Here is a 16691-nt window from a genome sequence, read left to right on the forward strand (position 1 = left end):
ATATGGGATTCCCCTCTGTATGCTGTGAATACCATTGATTAATAAAGAACCTGTTTTTGACCTGTGATAGGGTAGAGCAGAGCTAACGGGGAAAACTAAACTGAATGCTGGAAGAAAGGAGGCAGAGTCAAGGAAAAGCCATGGAGCACCACAGGAGACAGACATGCTGGAACCTTGCCAGTAGGCCACAAGCCTTGTGGTAAAATATAAAATAATGGAGATGAGTTAATTCTAGATGTAAGAGCTAGTTAGCAATATGCTTAAGTAATTGGCCAAGCAGTGATTTAGTTAATACAGTTTCTGTGTGGTTATTTTGGGAGTCCGGGTGGCTAGGAACACACTAGCAGTCTCCTATAGCACTACAGCTCCCAAGACTCATTTTTTTCCTTTAATTTACTACATTCTTATTTATTATTGTTAAGATACTCACGAGAATGTTAGTAGAAAAGTGGGGGTCTGCCCTTTCCTTCCATCCTGCCGGTCCGGGACACTGAACTCAGACACTCAGACTTTGGTTTTACCATCTTTATTCACGAACCACCTGGCCTACCTCAGGACTCCTCCATCTAAATTTTTTATATAGGTTTATTTAATTACTTTATGTGTATATATGTTTGTACCCCTTGGTCCAGTGCCCTCAGAGGACAGATGCGTGAAATCCCGTGGAGCTGGAGTTACAGGTGGTTGTGAGCTTCCATGTGGGTGCCGGGAAAGGAATCTGGATTCTCTGGAAGAGCAACAAGTGATCCTAACCACTACACCATCTCTCTAGCCCATGACTTGTTCTTTTAAACAGTCACTGTGCTGCCAAGGCTGGCCTGGAACTACTGGACTCAAGCATCCCAGGACCCCAGGTGAAGGCCACAATGCAGGCACCCTAAGAAATGTCTCTAAGGTCCCCCCAACACACACACAACTCTCCTTATAGCTTGGTGGGGAATTGGGGAGCAAGAGGCTTTTGCAATCACAGTTTGGGTTCATTAGGTGGGTGGGGTTTTTTCCTGCTTGTTTGGTTTTTGGTTGTTTTTATTTTATTTTATTTTATTTTATTTTATTTTATTTTGAAACCTAGTGCAGGTTGGCCTCAAACTCTGTGGTCCTCCTGTCTCAACCTCCTCAGTGCTGAAATTATATGTCACACTATGTCAAACTTGGCGGCAAGCACTTCTAATGACACCATCTTTCCAGCATCTTCCTCTTTACCTGATTAGCGTCCCTTTTACAGCTAAATATACAAATGTAATTTGAACTTTAAAACTGAAAGTGAACTGATTAAACACCATAGTTGTGCCCTGATGTACAGGGCACACAGAAGTCGTGACAGATGCACAGCCACCTGGCTCTCCCTTCGCGCAGGGAGCTCGCGGCCCCTACAGAGCCTCGCTATGGTGACAGCCAAGAACATCCATCCCCAAGGACAGCTGGTGGGAAGGCTCTGGAAGCTGGACTTGATCTCCATATAATGTCGCGCAACAAGAAGCCAGTAACAACAAGACGGTGCAGGCTACATTGATGGTGCCATAGGACAGACATTGAAGTCCTTTGGACTCACATAAGACAGGAAAGCATAAAGATCTAGCTCCTTAGAGAAATGGCTTCCCCACTACAGGGCAGGCGATGAGCAGAAGAGGATGTTTTCCAACCTTGTGTACGTAAGGATTCAGGTTAGAATAAAACAAAGTAAATATAATGACAGTAAATCAAGATATGGTTTTAAAATCAAGACTGGCAGGGTGTGGTCACACCACACACACACACACACACACACACACACACACACACACACACACCCTATAATCCTCAATGTCTGCAAGCTTGAAGTCCATGTGGGCTACATATTAAGACACTGTCTCAAAAGCCATGGCTGAGGATGTAGATCAGCGGAGAGAGCATGCTAGCATGTGCAAGGCCCTGGGTGGGGCATGTGCACTGCTTCCTAGCTGAATTTAATGCTCTGCCAGAGTTCAGAGCCACTAGCCCACAGGACAGGCAAGGAGAACCTGGTCCTCAGATTTGGTCCAGGGACAGCTGTAATGATCTGTTCTGTCTCATTAAGAGACAAGCCACGCCCACTCCCTCTCCAGTCCGCTGAGGCAGGCAGATCTTCCTGCTTGCCATCTGACTCTCTTCCTTTTCTGTCTCTCTCCCCACTTCTCCCCTTCCCCCCTCCTCGTCTCCTTTACCCCCTTCCCTTCCATAACCCACCTGATAAATATCCAACCTCATTCTGCATGGTGTGCCTATCCACGTCTCTGTCTCTTGCCCCTGCTCAGGACTAGCTGCCTTTGGAGACCTGTGGCATGGTCTCCTGGTGTGCCCCATCTGTCGTCTCTCCTCATGGCCTGCTGAAGCCACTCGGGGAACTGCACTGTCCCTGCTTGGGACCAGCTGCTCTCAGGACCCGCTGCCTACCACTCGGGGACCTACAATGTTTCTGCCACTGCAGCCGCAGGGGATCCGGGGATCCTGCAGCATTTCTATGTAATCCATTTAATCCATTTCAACAGCCACCAGCAGGACCACCTGACGCTTGTTAGAAATGCAGAGTTCCTCTGCGGAGTGCAGGGGTAGGAGCCTATAGTTCCAGCTACTCAGGAGGCTAATATAACAAGAGGAGCTGTTGGGGAGTTCAAGACCCCATCACAGAGGAAAAGGAGAAGGGGGATGAGATACAAGGTCAAGGAAGAGCAGAGGAGGGGAGGGGAAGGGAAGGGAAAACACAGAATCTTAAAACCTACTAAATCCTGACCTGTATGTTAGCAAGATCTCTAGCTGATTTTGGACATAATGAGGTTTGAGGAGCACTGCAGACTTCCTACTGAGACAGAAATACGGGAAATATGCCACATTAAAAAGTATTTATACGAAAAAGCATACAGGGTAGAAGATAAAATTGATTGTAGTGATATTAAGGCATTTCACATCAAGCATTAAATTTAAAGTCAAATATAAGCCAGTCACAGTGGTACACAGCTTTAATCCCAGCACTCAGGAGGCAGAGGCACATTGATCTCTGAGTTCGAGGCCAGCCTGGTCTACAAAGTGAGTTCCAGGACAGCCAGGGCTACACAGAGAAACCCTGTCTTTAAAAAAGAGAAAAAGAAATGTGGCATACCACTTTAATCCCAGCATTTGGGAGGTAGAGGCAGGTGGATCTCAGTGAGTTAGAGGTCAGCCTGGTCTACAAAGTGAGTTCCAGGACAGCCAGGGCTACACAGAGAAACCCTGTCTTTAAAAAAAAAAAAGAAAAAGAAATGTGGCACACCACTTTAATCCCAGCATTTGGGAGGTAGAGGCAGGTGGATCTCAGTGAGTTAGAGGTCAGCCTGGTCTACAAAGTGAGTTTCAGGGCAGCTAGGACTGTTATACAAAGAAACTCGAAAAACAAAAACAAAAGATCCAAACAGGGCACATTTCAAAGCTTGCAACCACACCCCACACCCGTTAGTTCAACAGAATCCACTCAGAGACCAAGAGCCCACATCCCCCTCTCCAGCGACAATATCTACCCGGCAACCTTCAGAGGGCCCCAGCTTTCTCCACTGTGTGACTAAGTCCTCATGAAGAGATGAACAGCAAAAGGTGTGGTGGCAGGATAAGAAGGGATCGTGGACACTAGTGGACCCATACTGGGGGCTCTGCAGTATTAGGCGAACACCTTGTAACACTTTCAAAGAACTATTTAGAAATGGTGATATTTATTACCAGAAAAAAAAAGAATCCAAGAACCCTCTACATCTTGTACCAAACATTCTCTTCTTTCTGTATTCCTTGTACTCAACGGGTCTCAGAGCAAAAAGCAAAGCAAAGCAAAACAAACAAAAAAACAAAAAAATTAAAAATCTTCCAACACAACGACTCTTTGATTAATGTAACATCTAAAAACCAATCTCTGGCACAATGAAGGCAGTCTTACTGAAAACAGGCAACTCTAGACCCCTACCCAGCAAAAGTCCTGGCTGACACCAGGGTCTTCATTAGCGATGCAAATGGCACCCTGTTCAAATGCATAGGAGAGAAAGCTGTACCTTCTTCCAGGGCTTCTATCCATTTAGTCTGAATTAAGCTGACAGTAGGCCAATGCCAAAACCAGAGAAAAACTGTTTTCAGATCCCATAGGCTTCCTTCCCCTGACATCTCCTTAATACTACCCATCGCCGTGTGAACTTCAAACTTGTAAACACACTCCTCCACATCAACCTCTTGAATTCCCATCCAAAAGAGGTAGCCAAAATAATAAGAGGGACTCATAAAATAAAGGGATTTGTCCAAGGTCATTAAAATAAAGCAAAAATATCACAAGGATTTAGGCATTTGCTTCTGTTTGATTTGTGTGTGTGTGTGTGTGTGTGTGTGTGTGTGTTGCCTGCATTGAAGTCTATGCACCATGTACATGCCTGATGTCTGAGGAGGCCAGAAGAGGGCATCGGATCCTCTGGGACTGACATTTAAAGACCACGGTGCCACCATTGGGTACTAGGAACTGAACTAGAAACCGAACCCCAGTTGTCTAAAAGGCAGTCAGTAGCTGAGCCAACTCTCCAGCCTCAGATCTAGGCATCCTCTGGTATCCTTGTTTTAACAAAGTACATTACAGTTTAGTGATAAGAGAAGGTAAGTAAAGCATCAAGTTGGAGCCTTTCTCAGTAAAGACTATACTGGGTCGTGGTTAGGGGCACGGGATAACAGTTCCTGCTGTTGTTGTTGCTATTTTTCTCTCACACAGAAAGAAGGCAAGCAAATGTTCATGTGGTGCCCCTGTTATCATTAGGAACTAATATCTCATTTACTTTTCTGCTCTTGGGGTCTGGCATAGTTACTGTGAGCTACACCTCTTGATTCCTGGCATGCTATCATTTGGATCCTCAGTATCCCTCAGAGGCCTGGTCTTCAGCCTGTGGTGCTCTTGGGAAGTAGGTGAGCCATAGCAAATGGAAGTTAGGTCACTAGAAGCATGGTACCTTCCCTTCTCTCTCTTGGCTTCCAGTTGCCATTAAGGGAGAGGCTTCTTGTGCCAAGAACTACTGGCCATAAGAGTATCACCTTGCCACAGGCGCAAGAGAAATGGGACTTAGTGAGTACAGACCAATGCCTATGAACCCAAGGGTCAAACAAACCCTTCCTCCTTTAGGTTGACTTTCTCAGGCATAGTGGCTAAAAGCTTGCCAACATGGAGTAGCAGGAGGAAATGAGGTGATAGGAAAAAGGTCATTCTATGCAACTGAGTTGACTCTTAAGATATTTTTTTTAAACATGCAGATCTTTTGCCTGTGTGTATTTCGGTGTGTCACACGCATGCAGGGCTCTCGGAGTCCAAAAGGGGACATCAGATCTCCTAGAACTGGACTTACAGTTGTTAGAACAGTGGGTGCTGGGAATTGAACCCAGGTCCCCTGGAAGAGAGGTCACTGCTCTTAACTGCTGAGCCATCATCTTTCCGATGATGAGTTAACTTTTTAAAGAACAAAGCTCTCAGAAATCCCACTCAACACTTACTTGCACCTCATTAGCTGGCTAGAAGCAGCCTCATAGGTAACTACGCGGCCACACGCAGCAACACAGGTGCTCCAGTCACCAAGATAACATGATGAATGAGCACTAGGGAGACAAGTGTCTGTCCCTTGGTCCTCGTCTGTCACCATCTGTGTGACCTTCACTGGATTATCTACCCGCTGCAGGTTTTAGGCCCTTCGTTCATAAAATCAAAGAAAGAGTCATACCTACTTCATAGGACTCATGCCAGGGCTAATGAAAAAAATATGTGTAAAATAACTAGAATACTGCCCGGCACTTAGAGGACAATAAAATAGCAACTAATTATCTGATTCATTGGAGCCCGGTGTTTTTCCAAATCCTCTCCTGCTCTCTGACTTCCTCTCCACTTCTGAAATTGGAAAGGAATGTCTATTAGTCATCCTACCTGCTGCTAGAACACTCTAGTGTGAATGAGTCCTAGCTGCAGGGTCACCTCATTCAGGTGTGTATTTCACATCGTTCCCTTTTAAGTTATGAAATGCAATTATACAAAGACGTAGGGTGGGGAGGAGCTGAGATTCTCTAGGACCAAAGTAAATCCCATTGTCCCGTAGAGCTGAAGATACTGAGGGAGTGGGAAAGGATGCTCTTAGGGCGGGAATGTTGTTTGGTTGGTAGAATGCTTGCCTCTCAGCATGGAGGAACCAGCACTGGAGACGTTGGCAGAAAAATCACAAATTCAAGGTCATTCTTGGTTACACAACAAGGTTGAGCCCAGCCTGAAACACATGACAATTACAAAAACTTCAGGATAGGTCTTTCAGGCAGAATACTTTCCCCCCCTCTTACCCTGTTGGTGCGGCTTGCACGATGACTTCCTTCATTTTATACAGTACAGAAGTCGCAGGAAATAAAGCTGAAGTATAGAAACCAAGTCACTACCAACGCCAGTGACCCAAGTCAGCATCCACAAAAATAAGGAACAAGAATGGTATACAACCCTAATACCAAATAAAAATGGCATTTCACGTCTGTGGTTTTCATAGCGCCCAGTCTAATCTTTAGAAAAACGATGGGCGGGGGTAGGAGGGGCATAGAGATGGCTTAAAGGGTAAGGAACTGAGTTTGATACTCAGAATCATGCAAAAACCCAGATGAGAGAGCACGCATGTATAGCATAATATAATCCTAGCACTCTAAAAGACAGAAGGAAGAGGCAGGATTACCAAGAAGTTCCTGGCAAGCTACTCTGGTGCACAGCACAGCAGCAGAAACGAGAGACCCCGCCTCTGCTTCAACAAGGGGGAAAGTGAGAACAATCCCATCGCGGTACACCCACAACTGCAATTTCTCACATAGCAAATAATAAATAAGTGGCTTCTCGAACTCTGAAATAAATCAGACAAATCCCAGTAGAGAAACACCAAGGGCATCGAAAACAAGAAAAACCCAAGAAGCCTAAAGAGACGTGACAAGCAAACTCAATACGGTAGGTGGGATCCTACAACACAATTAGAACAGCGAGTAAATATAAAGGGAAGATGCGTTGTCTGGGCCAGTGGCAGGGCTCAGCAGGCATAAGGCACGGAGCTCACCCCAGAGCCATTCCTCTACCCACAAGGCAAAGTCTTAAGGCAAAATTTAAGGGCCAGGAAGATGCTATCAGCTGCTGCAGGCTACAAAGCTAAACGAGATGGGGTCAGACGCAAAGGTGAAACTTTAATTGAAAATGGAATACTGAAGCTCTCCCCAGAATGTGATAAGGTGATAAAATTACAGAAGTCCAGGGGTCAAAGAGGCAAAGACAAAAAAGAAGGGAAGGACACACCCTAGTCAGAAGTAGGTTGTGCCAGTGGGGCACAATGACAGGGCTGGCACACTTGTGATGCCAGCACTTTAGCGGCTGATGTAGAAGAACCTGAGGCCAGTGTGGGCTGCAAAGCCAGACCCCGTGCTCTTTATGCTATCCCTGAAGGTCATGAGAGTATTTTCTCTGCAATGCTGTCTTATGACGCCCCTAGAACACTGCAAGACATGTAAATATTTATAAAGTTATTAGTGTTTATTTTATGTCGGCCTTTTGCTATTTTTGTTTAACTGTTTGTAAAAGACTTGCTGCTCTTGCAAAAGATCCAGGTTCAGTTCCCCACCCCACACAGGGGCTTACAGTAGTCTGTAACTCCAGGTCCAGGAGACCCAGTACCCACGCCTGGCCTCTGCGGGCACCAGGGGTGTGCATGGTGCACACACACAAAGGTAAATACTTATATACACACACGGTTAAAAACGTGCATTAAAGGTTCAGTTTCCATGGGTATTGTGAAATGTGAAGATAAAATTGTCAGCTCTTTTAGCTTAGAAATAAATTTGAAAGAAGAAGAGGAGGAATCAAAAGAAAGCAAATGAAGTGTGAAGTGTTATGTGTGTGTATGTGTGTGTCTATGTGTGTATGTGTGTCTGTGTGTGTGTCTTTGTGTGTGTCTGCATATGTGTGTATCTGTGTGTGTGTGTGTCTGCGTATGTGTGTATCTGTGTGTGTGTGTGTGTGTGTGTGTGTATTTGATCTCCAAGACTGAAGAGAGAAGGAAGGAGGAAACTGTCAACTTCTCCTTTGTTGAAATTAAGTCACAAGAACAAACTTTTGATTTTGACAACAATGAAAACTAAACATTACTATTGGGTCATATTAAAATAATCTGCACAGGGGCCGGAGAGTTGACTCAGTAGTTAAGAGCACTCGTAGCTCTGGCAGAGGATTTGGGTTTTATTCCCAGCCCTCACGTGATGGCTTACCCGGGTCTAGAACTCCAGACCCTCCCACCCCTACTAGTAATCATCATATTATCAGCTGATGGCCGCCAGAATGCCGAGATGAAGAAGCAGTGTCAGACTTTGAGAGTCTGGTAGGACTAAAGGGATTTCAAGTGTACGGTTCACGGCAAACGTATCTGATGGTTAAGTGGTGACATTGCCTGTGCCTGTTGCTTCTTCTGCTGATAGAACAACAGCAGCACAGCTAGCCGGGCGGTGGTGGCGCACACCTTTAATCCCAGCACTTGGAAGGCAGAGAAAGGCGGATCTCTGTGAGTTCAAGGTCAACCTGGTCTACAAAGTGAGATCCAGGACAGACAGAGCTGTTACGCAGAGAAAACCAAACCAAACAAAAACAAAACAAAACAAAACAAAACAAAAAAAAACCCCACAACTAATCCCCAAATGGAAAGAAATTTGGATTGAACTAAGTATCAGATGCTTTAGCAATAACGAAAAGCAGACATAAACACTAATAACTATAAATATTTACAAGTCTAGCAGTGTTCTCGGAATAGCATAATAAAACATTACAGGAAAAAATACTCTCATGATTTATTGTAGGGATAGCATTTATTAACCAGGAAGAGGAAGCGGACACAATTATAAAGGAAGAATTCACATAGTCATCTACACTGAAGTGAGAAATGTTGACATCAAAGAGACCACAAAGAGAGTAGCAAATGAGTAGAAAAACTTCAGAGTAGTAAATACTTACAGTGAATATAACCACTCACAGAGCTTTAGATACCTTAGTTGAGAAAAAAAGACAAAGAAGAAAAACCCCCAACAAGTAATAAAAGAATGGACAAAAACATAAGGTATTTACCACAGCTTCTTAAAGTGTGAACCGCCACCCTGCACATGGGGTCACAATAGTGAATGTGTATTTGAAAAATAAATAAATAAATAAAAATAGGACTAGTAAAATGTTTCTGAATGTGCAAGGTTCCAAAGATAAATTCAGATAAAGATAAAATCAAATGTGCAGGAGATGCCAGGGTTTCTGACAGTTCTGGACAGTGTTGCAGCTCTGGCTTCACTGCAGCCCCAGTTCTGAGCATGTGTCACACACAGTCTACCACATCACCATACCAACCAGAGCCTGTACCACACCAACCAGAGCCTGCACCACAATCACACCAACCGGAGCCTGTACCGCAATCACCACAACAACCAAAGCCTGTAGCACATCAACCAGAGCCTGTACCACATCAACCAGAACCTGTACCACAATCACCACAACAACCAGAGCCTGCACCACAATCACCACACCAACCGGAGCCTGTACCACACCAACCAGGGCCTGCACCACACCAACAAGGGCCTGCACCACACATCACCGCATCAACCAGAGCCTGCACCACACCAACCAGAGCCTGCACCACACCAACCAGAGCCTGCACCACAATCACCACACCAACCGGAGCCTGTACCACACCAACCGGAGCCTGCACCACAATCACCACACCAACCAGAGCCTGCACCACACCAACCACAGCCTGCACCACACCAACCAGAGCCTGTACCACACCAACCGGAGCCTGCACCACAATCACCACACCAACCAGAGCCTGCACCACACCAACCACAGCCTGCACCACACCAACCAGAGCCGGCACCACAATCATCACACCAACCAGAGCCTGCACCACACCAACCAGAGCCGGCACCACAATCACCACACCAACCAGAGCCTGTACCACAATCACCACACCAACTGGAGCCTGCACCAAAATCACCACACCAACCAGAGCCTGCACCAAAATCACCACACCAACCAGAGCCTGCACCACAATCACCACACCAGATCTCATTACAGATGGTTATGAGCCACCATGTGGTTGCTGGGAATCGAACTCAGGACCTCTGGAAGAGCAGGCAGTGCTCTTAACCACTCTAGACCTCTTTATGATTTCATTTAATATTTTTATAGGTTTATACATCCAGGCCTATATAAAAATTTTCTGGTCTATAAAGGGTGTTAAGTAAAAGAAAAAATATATATTTAAGAAGGCCCATTCTTAAAGGGCTATAAAAACCTACATCAACCTGTGACATTATCAGTATTCCAATGTTGACTGAAAGAAACAGGATGCTCACTCTGGTGTAAGTGTGGTCTCATCAGTAAACTTCATCCTTTCTTTCCACCCCTCTTCCTCCAAGGTCAGAAGAAGTTGTCCAACCTTGGCTGAGGGTAACTCTACATCCTGATGCACCTTACACTTCGGAGTTTCCTGGCAACTTTCCGTTTTAAAAGCGAAGGCAGTCGCAGGAAACCTGGAAAGAACCGGCGACCCCAGCTTTTACTTCCCACGCCCTCCACGTGATCCACTTCACCAGCCGTCACCAGCGTGACGTGGCAACGCCAACACACCAGACTTAGCTGGTGCAGATAGATGAATAATTGCTGGCCCATGGTGGGAAAGAAAAGTCAAGAACAGAGAATGCCATTGACTGTCTAGGCCGACTCACATAAATCAACCACGGAATCCTTTAAGCTGCCAAGAACCCCAGAATGAAAAATAAGCTTATGTGCTGTCTGTGGAGCTCTCTGTGTTTACCTCATTGTTTTATTACGGCTCTGTTCACAAGTACCCTTCTGAAGGAACCGGAAGCATCGAAATGTCTGGGAGCACCTTAAAAACACTCTCTGATCAGGGCCTATGAGATGGCCCAGCGAATAAAGGTGACTGCTTTGCCTGAGTTTGATCCCCGAGACCCGCATGGAAGGAGAGAATGGCTCCAGCAAATTGTCCCCTGCCAAACGATATTCTTTCTTTGAAAAAAGAATATTTTCAGACTTTATTCCCCAAACCAGTGGAGACCAGGGACCTGAGAAGGCAGCCAGCGCTCTGTGACTGTTCAACCCCTATAAGGCAAAAAGTTTGAGACTCACTTGATTGACATACGATAGTCTTCCCTGCTTGAGACTGACGTTTAATGGGTCAGTAAGATGCCCCCAAGAATTAAAATGTGCCTGGCTTTTATATTAAAGCTGTCAAGAGGGGCAATTAAGGATTTTGTATCACACCATCAACAGCGAATATCCCACATGGTTCAGAACAGCGCAGAGTCCACAAGTGTCCAGATTCGGTGCATGGCAATCCTCTCTGCGCTCATCCGCTCATAAATTAATATCAACTAGGTAACTTCTCCAATTCTACAAAATTTCAGCTGGCTTTTTCTTCTTTCTCCTTCCCTTTCTCCTTTTGTTTTTTCCCTCTCTCTTTCAACCCCCCCCCACCCTGCTACGTTATAACGTTTTCTGTGTGGTCTCTTCATCACTAAGGGAAAACTGAAATCGCAAAGAAGTAATGTGTGTATGTGGGAACAGAAGGGTAATAATAATAATAACAACAATCAAAAGATAAGGAAATAGTCCATTTGGTGCCTTAGGGAATATCTTGTAACTTTAAAAAAAATATCTTAAATTTTTAAAAATAGGGCTGGTAAGACCCATGTTAGCATTGGTAAGGCCCTAGGGTCAATCTCTAGCTAGCATGTCCTCCTATCCCCACAAACAAATAAACAAACAAAAAACCTGAGAAAACTTGGATATATTTTATGAAGTAAGAATTAAATCAATTACCCTGTCTCGAAAACAACAACAACAACAACAACAACAACAAAAAGAATTAAATCAATTAGCTTTCTATGTGTAAGATGAAACGATTAAAATCACAGCTTTTTACTAAGGATACCCTACAGCTGCCATCCAAGAAACAAAAACAAAAAAACAAAAAGATGGCATTTTTAAAAAGCATGACCAAGGCAGATGGATCGTTAATTTGAGGACAGAATGGGCTACACAGCATGACCGTGGAAAAACTACATTCAGGATGATTCTGTCTAAGCCAAGTTATAAACTTAATATTGTATAGGATGTGTATGGTAAAATTTTAAAGACAAAACAGGAAAAAGTTTCAATTTTTTTTTTAATAGCAAGTGGTAGAGGACTTGTCTAATACACACAATGGCCTGGATTCAGTCCCTAGAAACACACACACATACATACACATACACACACACACACACATACACACACGCATATACACGAACACACACGGGTAAAGGTTTTAATGGTTAACTATAAAGAGAGAAGGGGCGATGTCTGGAAGGGATAGAAGCGTAATTCTAAGGAATTGATATTCTTTTTCTTACTCTTGCGTAAGTTAGAAGAGTCTTTGCTTTATAATTCACTGTAAGTATACTGCAAAACTAGATACATTTATACAACCACACATAATTTAGCGGCAGGAGAGAGCTCACTGGGTGTTTCAAGTCTACAGGTCCCAGGGCTATGGCATGCAGCAGGTTAAAGGAGATTAAAGAGAAGGAGGAATCTTGAGAGGGGAAAGTCTGAACGTGACGGAAGGAGGGAGAAACACTGAGAACCAGCAGAATAAACTACTGTCAGGAAGAAACAGAGGGACGTTAGGCCTCAGAATGAGTTCACACGCTCACTTGGAAGGGGGCACCAGTCAAGTACCAGACTTAATGCCCAAGCTTGGTAAGGAATGTAAAAAGTGTTTGAAAACATGGTAATAAATTTGGCGGGAGAAGCACCACCTATAAAACATGCCAACTATTAAATAATTTATCCCCAAGACAATAAAACCTAAAACTGTGAGTTTGACCCTCTTACCCCACTTATGGAATCGCTGTCCCCTACCCCTTTGTGAAGAAAAGTCATATTAAAGATACAAAAACTGAAAACACCTATTTCTAGATGCAGAAACCGCATAACACCATGTCCTGGCAAACTATTATCACAGAACCTATCTAGGCCCCTGCAGTCTTCACACATTATGGAACTAGTAAAAAAGCTACAAAAATGCCATTTGTACTGGTCTTGGGGGGGGGGGGGGAAGCCACAACACTGAGGAAATACTAAACATATATCTGGGTCATATCAAGTTTAAATTCCAGCACGGCTCTCCACAGTGTAGTGCTTCCTAAGAGGGAAGCTTCGGCGGAAAGGTGCCAGGAATCCAGAACAGCCCACACACTTTTAAACCCCTAAGCAATGGAGGCACATCTTTGCGAACTTTTCGCGTCGTATTCTTGGATCGTTTACTCGACAATCATGTGTTATTTCACTGAGGGTTACACTGAACGAAATCAGTTGGTGTTTGAGGTGACAGTCAAGTGTCTTTACTCTGGGGGGAAAAAAGTCCAGCAAGGACCATAGAAAGTTACTTTTTAAGGTCCCAGGATTTCTCCCCAGAGTATCCTGTTCTGATCAACTCTCCTTTTTCCCTTGTATCCCATTTTCTGTCCTTTATTTTCACAGACCCAACTTTCTTCCGGTGGTCACATAGAAAAGCTCCTCCATGTTCACTTCCTAAGGAGCCTCCAGCCTGGTGACAGATTTCACCTGAATCTCCCCAAATCCTTCACCTCTCCGTATCATCCTCCAGGTTAATGCTTCCCTCCAGATGCAGATAACTGTGGTTAGCCCGCTGGAACCAAAGCCCCAATAATTTCCTCCCCATTATGTTAGATTAAAAAAAAAAAAAAACACCCCAGGAAAAGTGAAGGATCGATATTTAATCTTACACTTATGCACCAAGTTACTTGATTTGTGCAGCATTTGTGTGCCCCGAAACAAGATCATAAAGGTTACTACAGGCCCCTAAATGATCCCTAGTACAAATGAACTCCCTTCTTCGATACTACATGGGCACTCCCTTTTACCACGGGGAGGACAGTTTCAACAAATTACTCTCAAACAGAAAATTGGTGCCGTGGGGGAGGGAGGGCAGGAAAGGCCCAGAGGTCCAAAGTTCACCTGCGCCGAAACAAGACTTGACTCAGTAGGGCACGTGGTCTGACCAGGTTGAGGTGGCGCAGGCGAAACCTTAGGGAGAGGTCGTTGTCCACCCGGAGAACCAGACGTAGGGAGCTCTCCATGGCCTCTGACTCACCCACAGATAAGTAATCACCCAGCCACAAGTTCCAAACCGGCAGCCTTGGATTTGGTTTGCACGGAAATTTTGGAGTTTCAGCTCCAAGGCCACTAGCAGGTCAAGAGACCAAACTGAATTACCTCGGGCTCAGCCCCCCAAAAGAGACTAAGGATGGAATGGTCACCGTCCCGCCCTCTCGCCTCCACGAGTTAAAGGTGTCAGTCCCTCCAGGCTGCAGCGAGAACTGCCGCCACGCGGGGCAGGGCGTGAGTGAGTGGCCACGGAGAGCCGGGTCCTAGGCGCTCCCCACCCCCGTGTGGCCTTGGTCCCCGCGCCCCACGCGTCTCACCTGCAGCCGAATGGCCTGGGAGCGCGCGGCCCCGGGCACGGCGCGGGCCCCCAAGCTCGCGGCGCTCCCGCAGTTCTTCCTCCTCGTCCTCCCGCCGCCGGCCCTCAGCCATGGGCGAGGCGCCACCGCGCAGCCCGGGGACGGCGGGCGAGCTGCGGGCAGCCGGTGCCTCTCGCCAGCGCGCTCGGCGGGGAAGGAGGGTTCCACCTGCAGCGCGCGCGGAGCTGGGGCGCGGACCGCGCCGAGCTCCCCGCCTCCTGGGCACACACAGGCGGCCTGCAGCTCCTCGGCTGGCTCTCGCCGCTCGCTTCCCGTCCTGTCCCCTTCCCCGCCCCGCGAAGGTCCAGCCTGGGATCGGGCGGGCTCCCGGCCGGCCTCGCCTCCTTGGGGAGGGGTTACCGGCTGCTGAGGCCGCCCTCCAGCAGCACAAGCTGGAAACACCCCCAGAACCCAAACAGACGTGCACAAAATAAATAAAGGGGTTGGCGAGGAAAGAGAGAGACGAGGAGGCCTGGCCTCTTCCTGCCCTTTCACAATATCCCGGAGTCAACAGGAAACCCATTCGCTTGACACTTAAACAAAAGGGGGTGGAACCGGTTCCTAGGCCAGCCAGGAGAGATGCGCCAGCTGGGAGAGGCTGAACTTCACTTGAGGCGCACCACCTAGAGTTGAGTCTAGACTCTGAGAGTTCTGTCTGTCTGTCTGTCTGTCTGTCTGTCTGTCTGTCTGTCTGTCTGTCTGTCTGTCTGTCTCCCCTCCGACTCCCCCGCCCCGGGACACGTGGCTTAAGTCGTCCTCGAACTCCTGATCATTCGGCCTCTACTCTATGATACATGTCATTATAGATCAGTCTGGAGGCACAGTCTAGTGCCGCAACAAGGATGAGCCTCCGTGCACACTGTGGTCTTTGTGGGTGACAAAGATGTGCCTTGTGTCTGAGTAAGTTTATCAGCTGTAACGAGTGTACTGTATGGGGGATGGTGGAAAGGAGGGAAACTGAGGGTGTGGGAATCCAGGAGAGCATCTGTACTTCCACTTCTGTCTTCCTGAGAGCACAATACTGGTCTAAACAATGAGGTCTAACTTCTTTGAAATACTAGCAAGGACTTGAGGTTGGCCTGGAGGTAGAACACTTCGCCAGCATGGGTGAGGCGTGTCTCTGGCAGAGGAAAAAATAAATACATAAATAAGTGAATATAGTCTCCCTGTATTCCAGCTAATTGAGGGTTAGGAGAAGGCCACCATCCCTAGAAGTCCAGGAAGGAAATGTGTTTATGGAGTCCCATACCTGATCATTTGTAGAGAGGTGATTTAGCCAAGTAGTGGGGGAGCTGGCTCTGAAGTCAGAGGCTGTAATTTGAAGCACTTAACTGTGGGGCCTACCCTGTGAACACTGCTCCAAAGCTGGAAAGAGCAGAGTAACAAAAGGCATTCTGTGCACCCTATAACACACATCTAAGGCTCTGTCGGTGCACATGCGTAATTTCACACGGAGGGCAGATTCTGGAATGTCACAGAAAGATACCGAGGGAAGCCCGTAGGAGAGGGCTGCGTGGGATGAACAGGCCTTTACCCGCAGTCTCCTGCTCTCTTTCTGAGAACTTGTGAGAGTTCCCAACGTGCAGCGTGCTAGAAAAAGAAAGGGAGAGGGGTCAGCGGAGGCAGAAATGCCGGCGCCATTGCTTTGCCTCTGCAGTGGTGACTGTTTCCGTCTGAGAACAGTATTTCTGGTTTTAGGCAGATAAGAACAAAATTCAATATTAAGAAATTGAGGTCGTATTCACATTTTAAAAGCACTGTGGCTGGGCAAGCCGTTAAACAAGTGGACTCTTGGATAGCTGAAAACTGAAATGGGGTGGTAGTATTCTGAACTCTGAGTTGTCCTAAGTGTTAGGGCTCACTTTCAGTAGAAGTCATCGGCCTTCAGGAAGGAGGAATAATTTGGAGGCCCCTCCCTGACAGCAACTTGGCTCTTGGGGTCAGTCTAGTATTTCCAAACCTTTAGTTTGGGGATCCCTAAAAATTTCCCTGTGTCTCCCATGCAATTGGAGCTGGGAGATCCACACCCTCTTAGGGGTGCATACTTATGTTCACATATAGCAAACAAAATATTTCTAACTACTATGTGCCAAGGACCACACCAA

The 16691-nt window shown here is 46.3% G+C and overlaps 1 protein-coding gene across 7 annotated transcripts in view; it reads right to left on the minus strand.

Moving 5' to 3' along the window:
* Positions 1-14860, minus strand: part of Sh3d19 (SH3 domain containing 19) — a 148254-nt gene extending 133394 nt beyond the window's left edge. For 3 of the 7 annotated variants that reach the window (XM_038347294.1, XM_038347293.1, XM_038347292.1), the window contains exon 1: positions 14548-14608. Coding sequence is in view for 4 of the 7 variants with exons in the window: in XM_038347295.1 (XP_038203223.1) it covers positions 14548-14659 (112 nt within the window). In the remaining 3 variants the exon portion in view is untranslated. Of the gene's footprint in view, positions 1-14547 lie in introns of all 7 variants that reach the window. The other 4 variants (XM_038347295.1, XM_038347290.1, XM_038347291.1 and 1 more) reach the window with 2 other exon arrangements.
* Between the last annotated feature and the right edge of the window lie 1831 nt (positions 14861-16691).

Source organism: Arvicola amphibius, chromosome 11 (genome assembly GCF_903992535.2).
Source record: "Arvicola amphibius chromosome 11, mArvAmp1.2, whole genome shotgun sequence".
In the NCBI taxonomy this organism is placed as follows: domain Eukaryota; kingdom Metazoa; phylum Chordata; class Mammalia; order Rodentia; family Cricetidae; genus Arvicola; species Arvicola amphibius.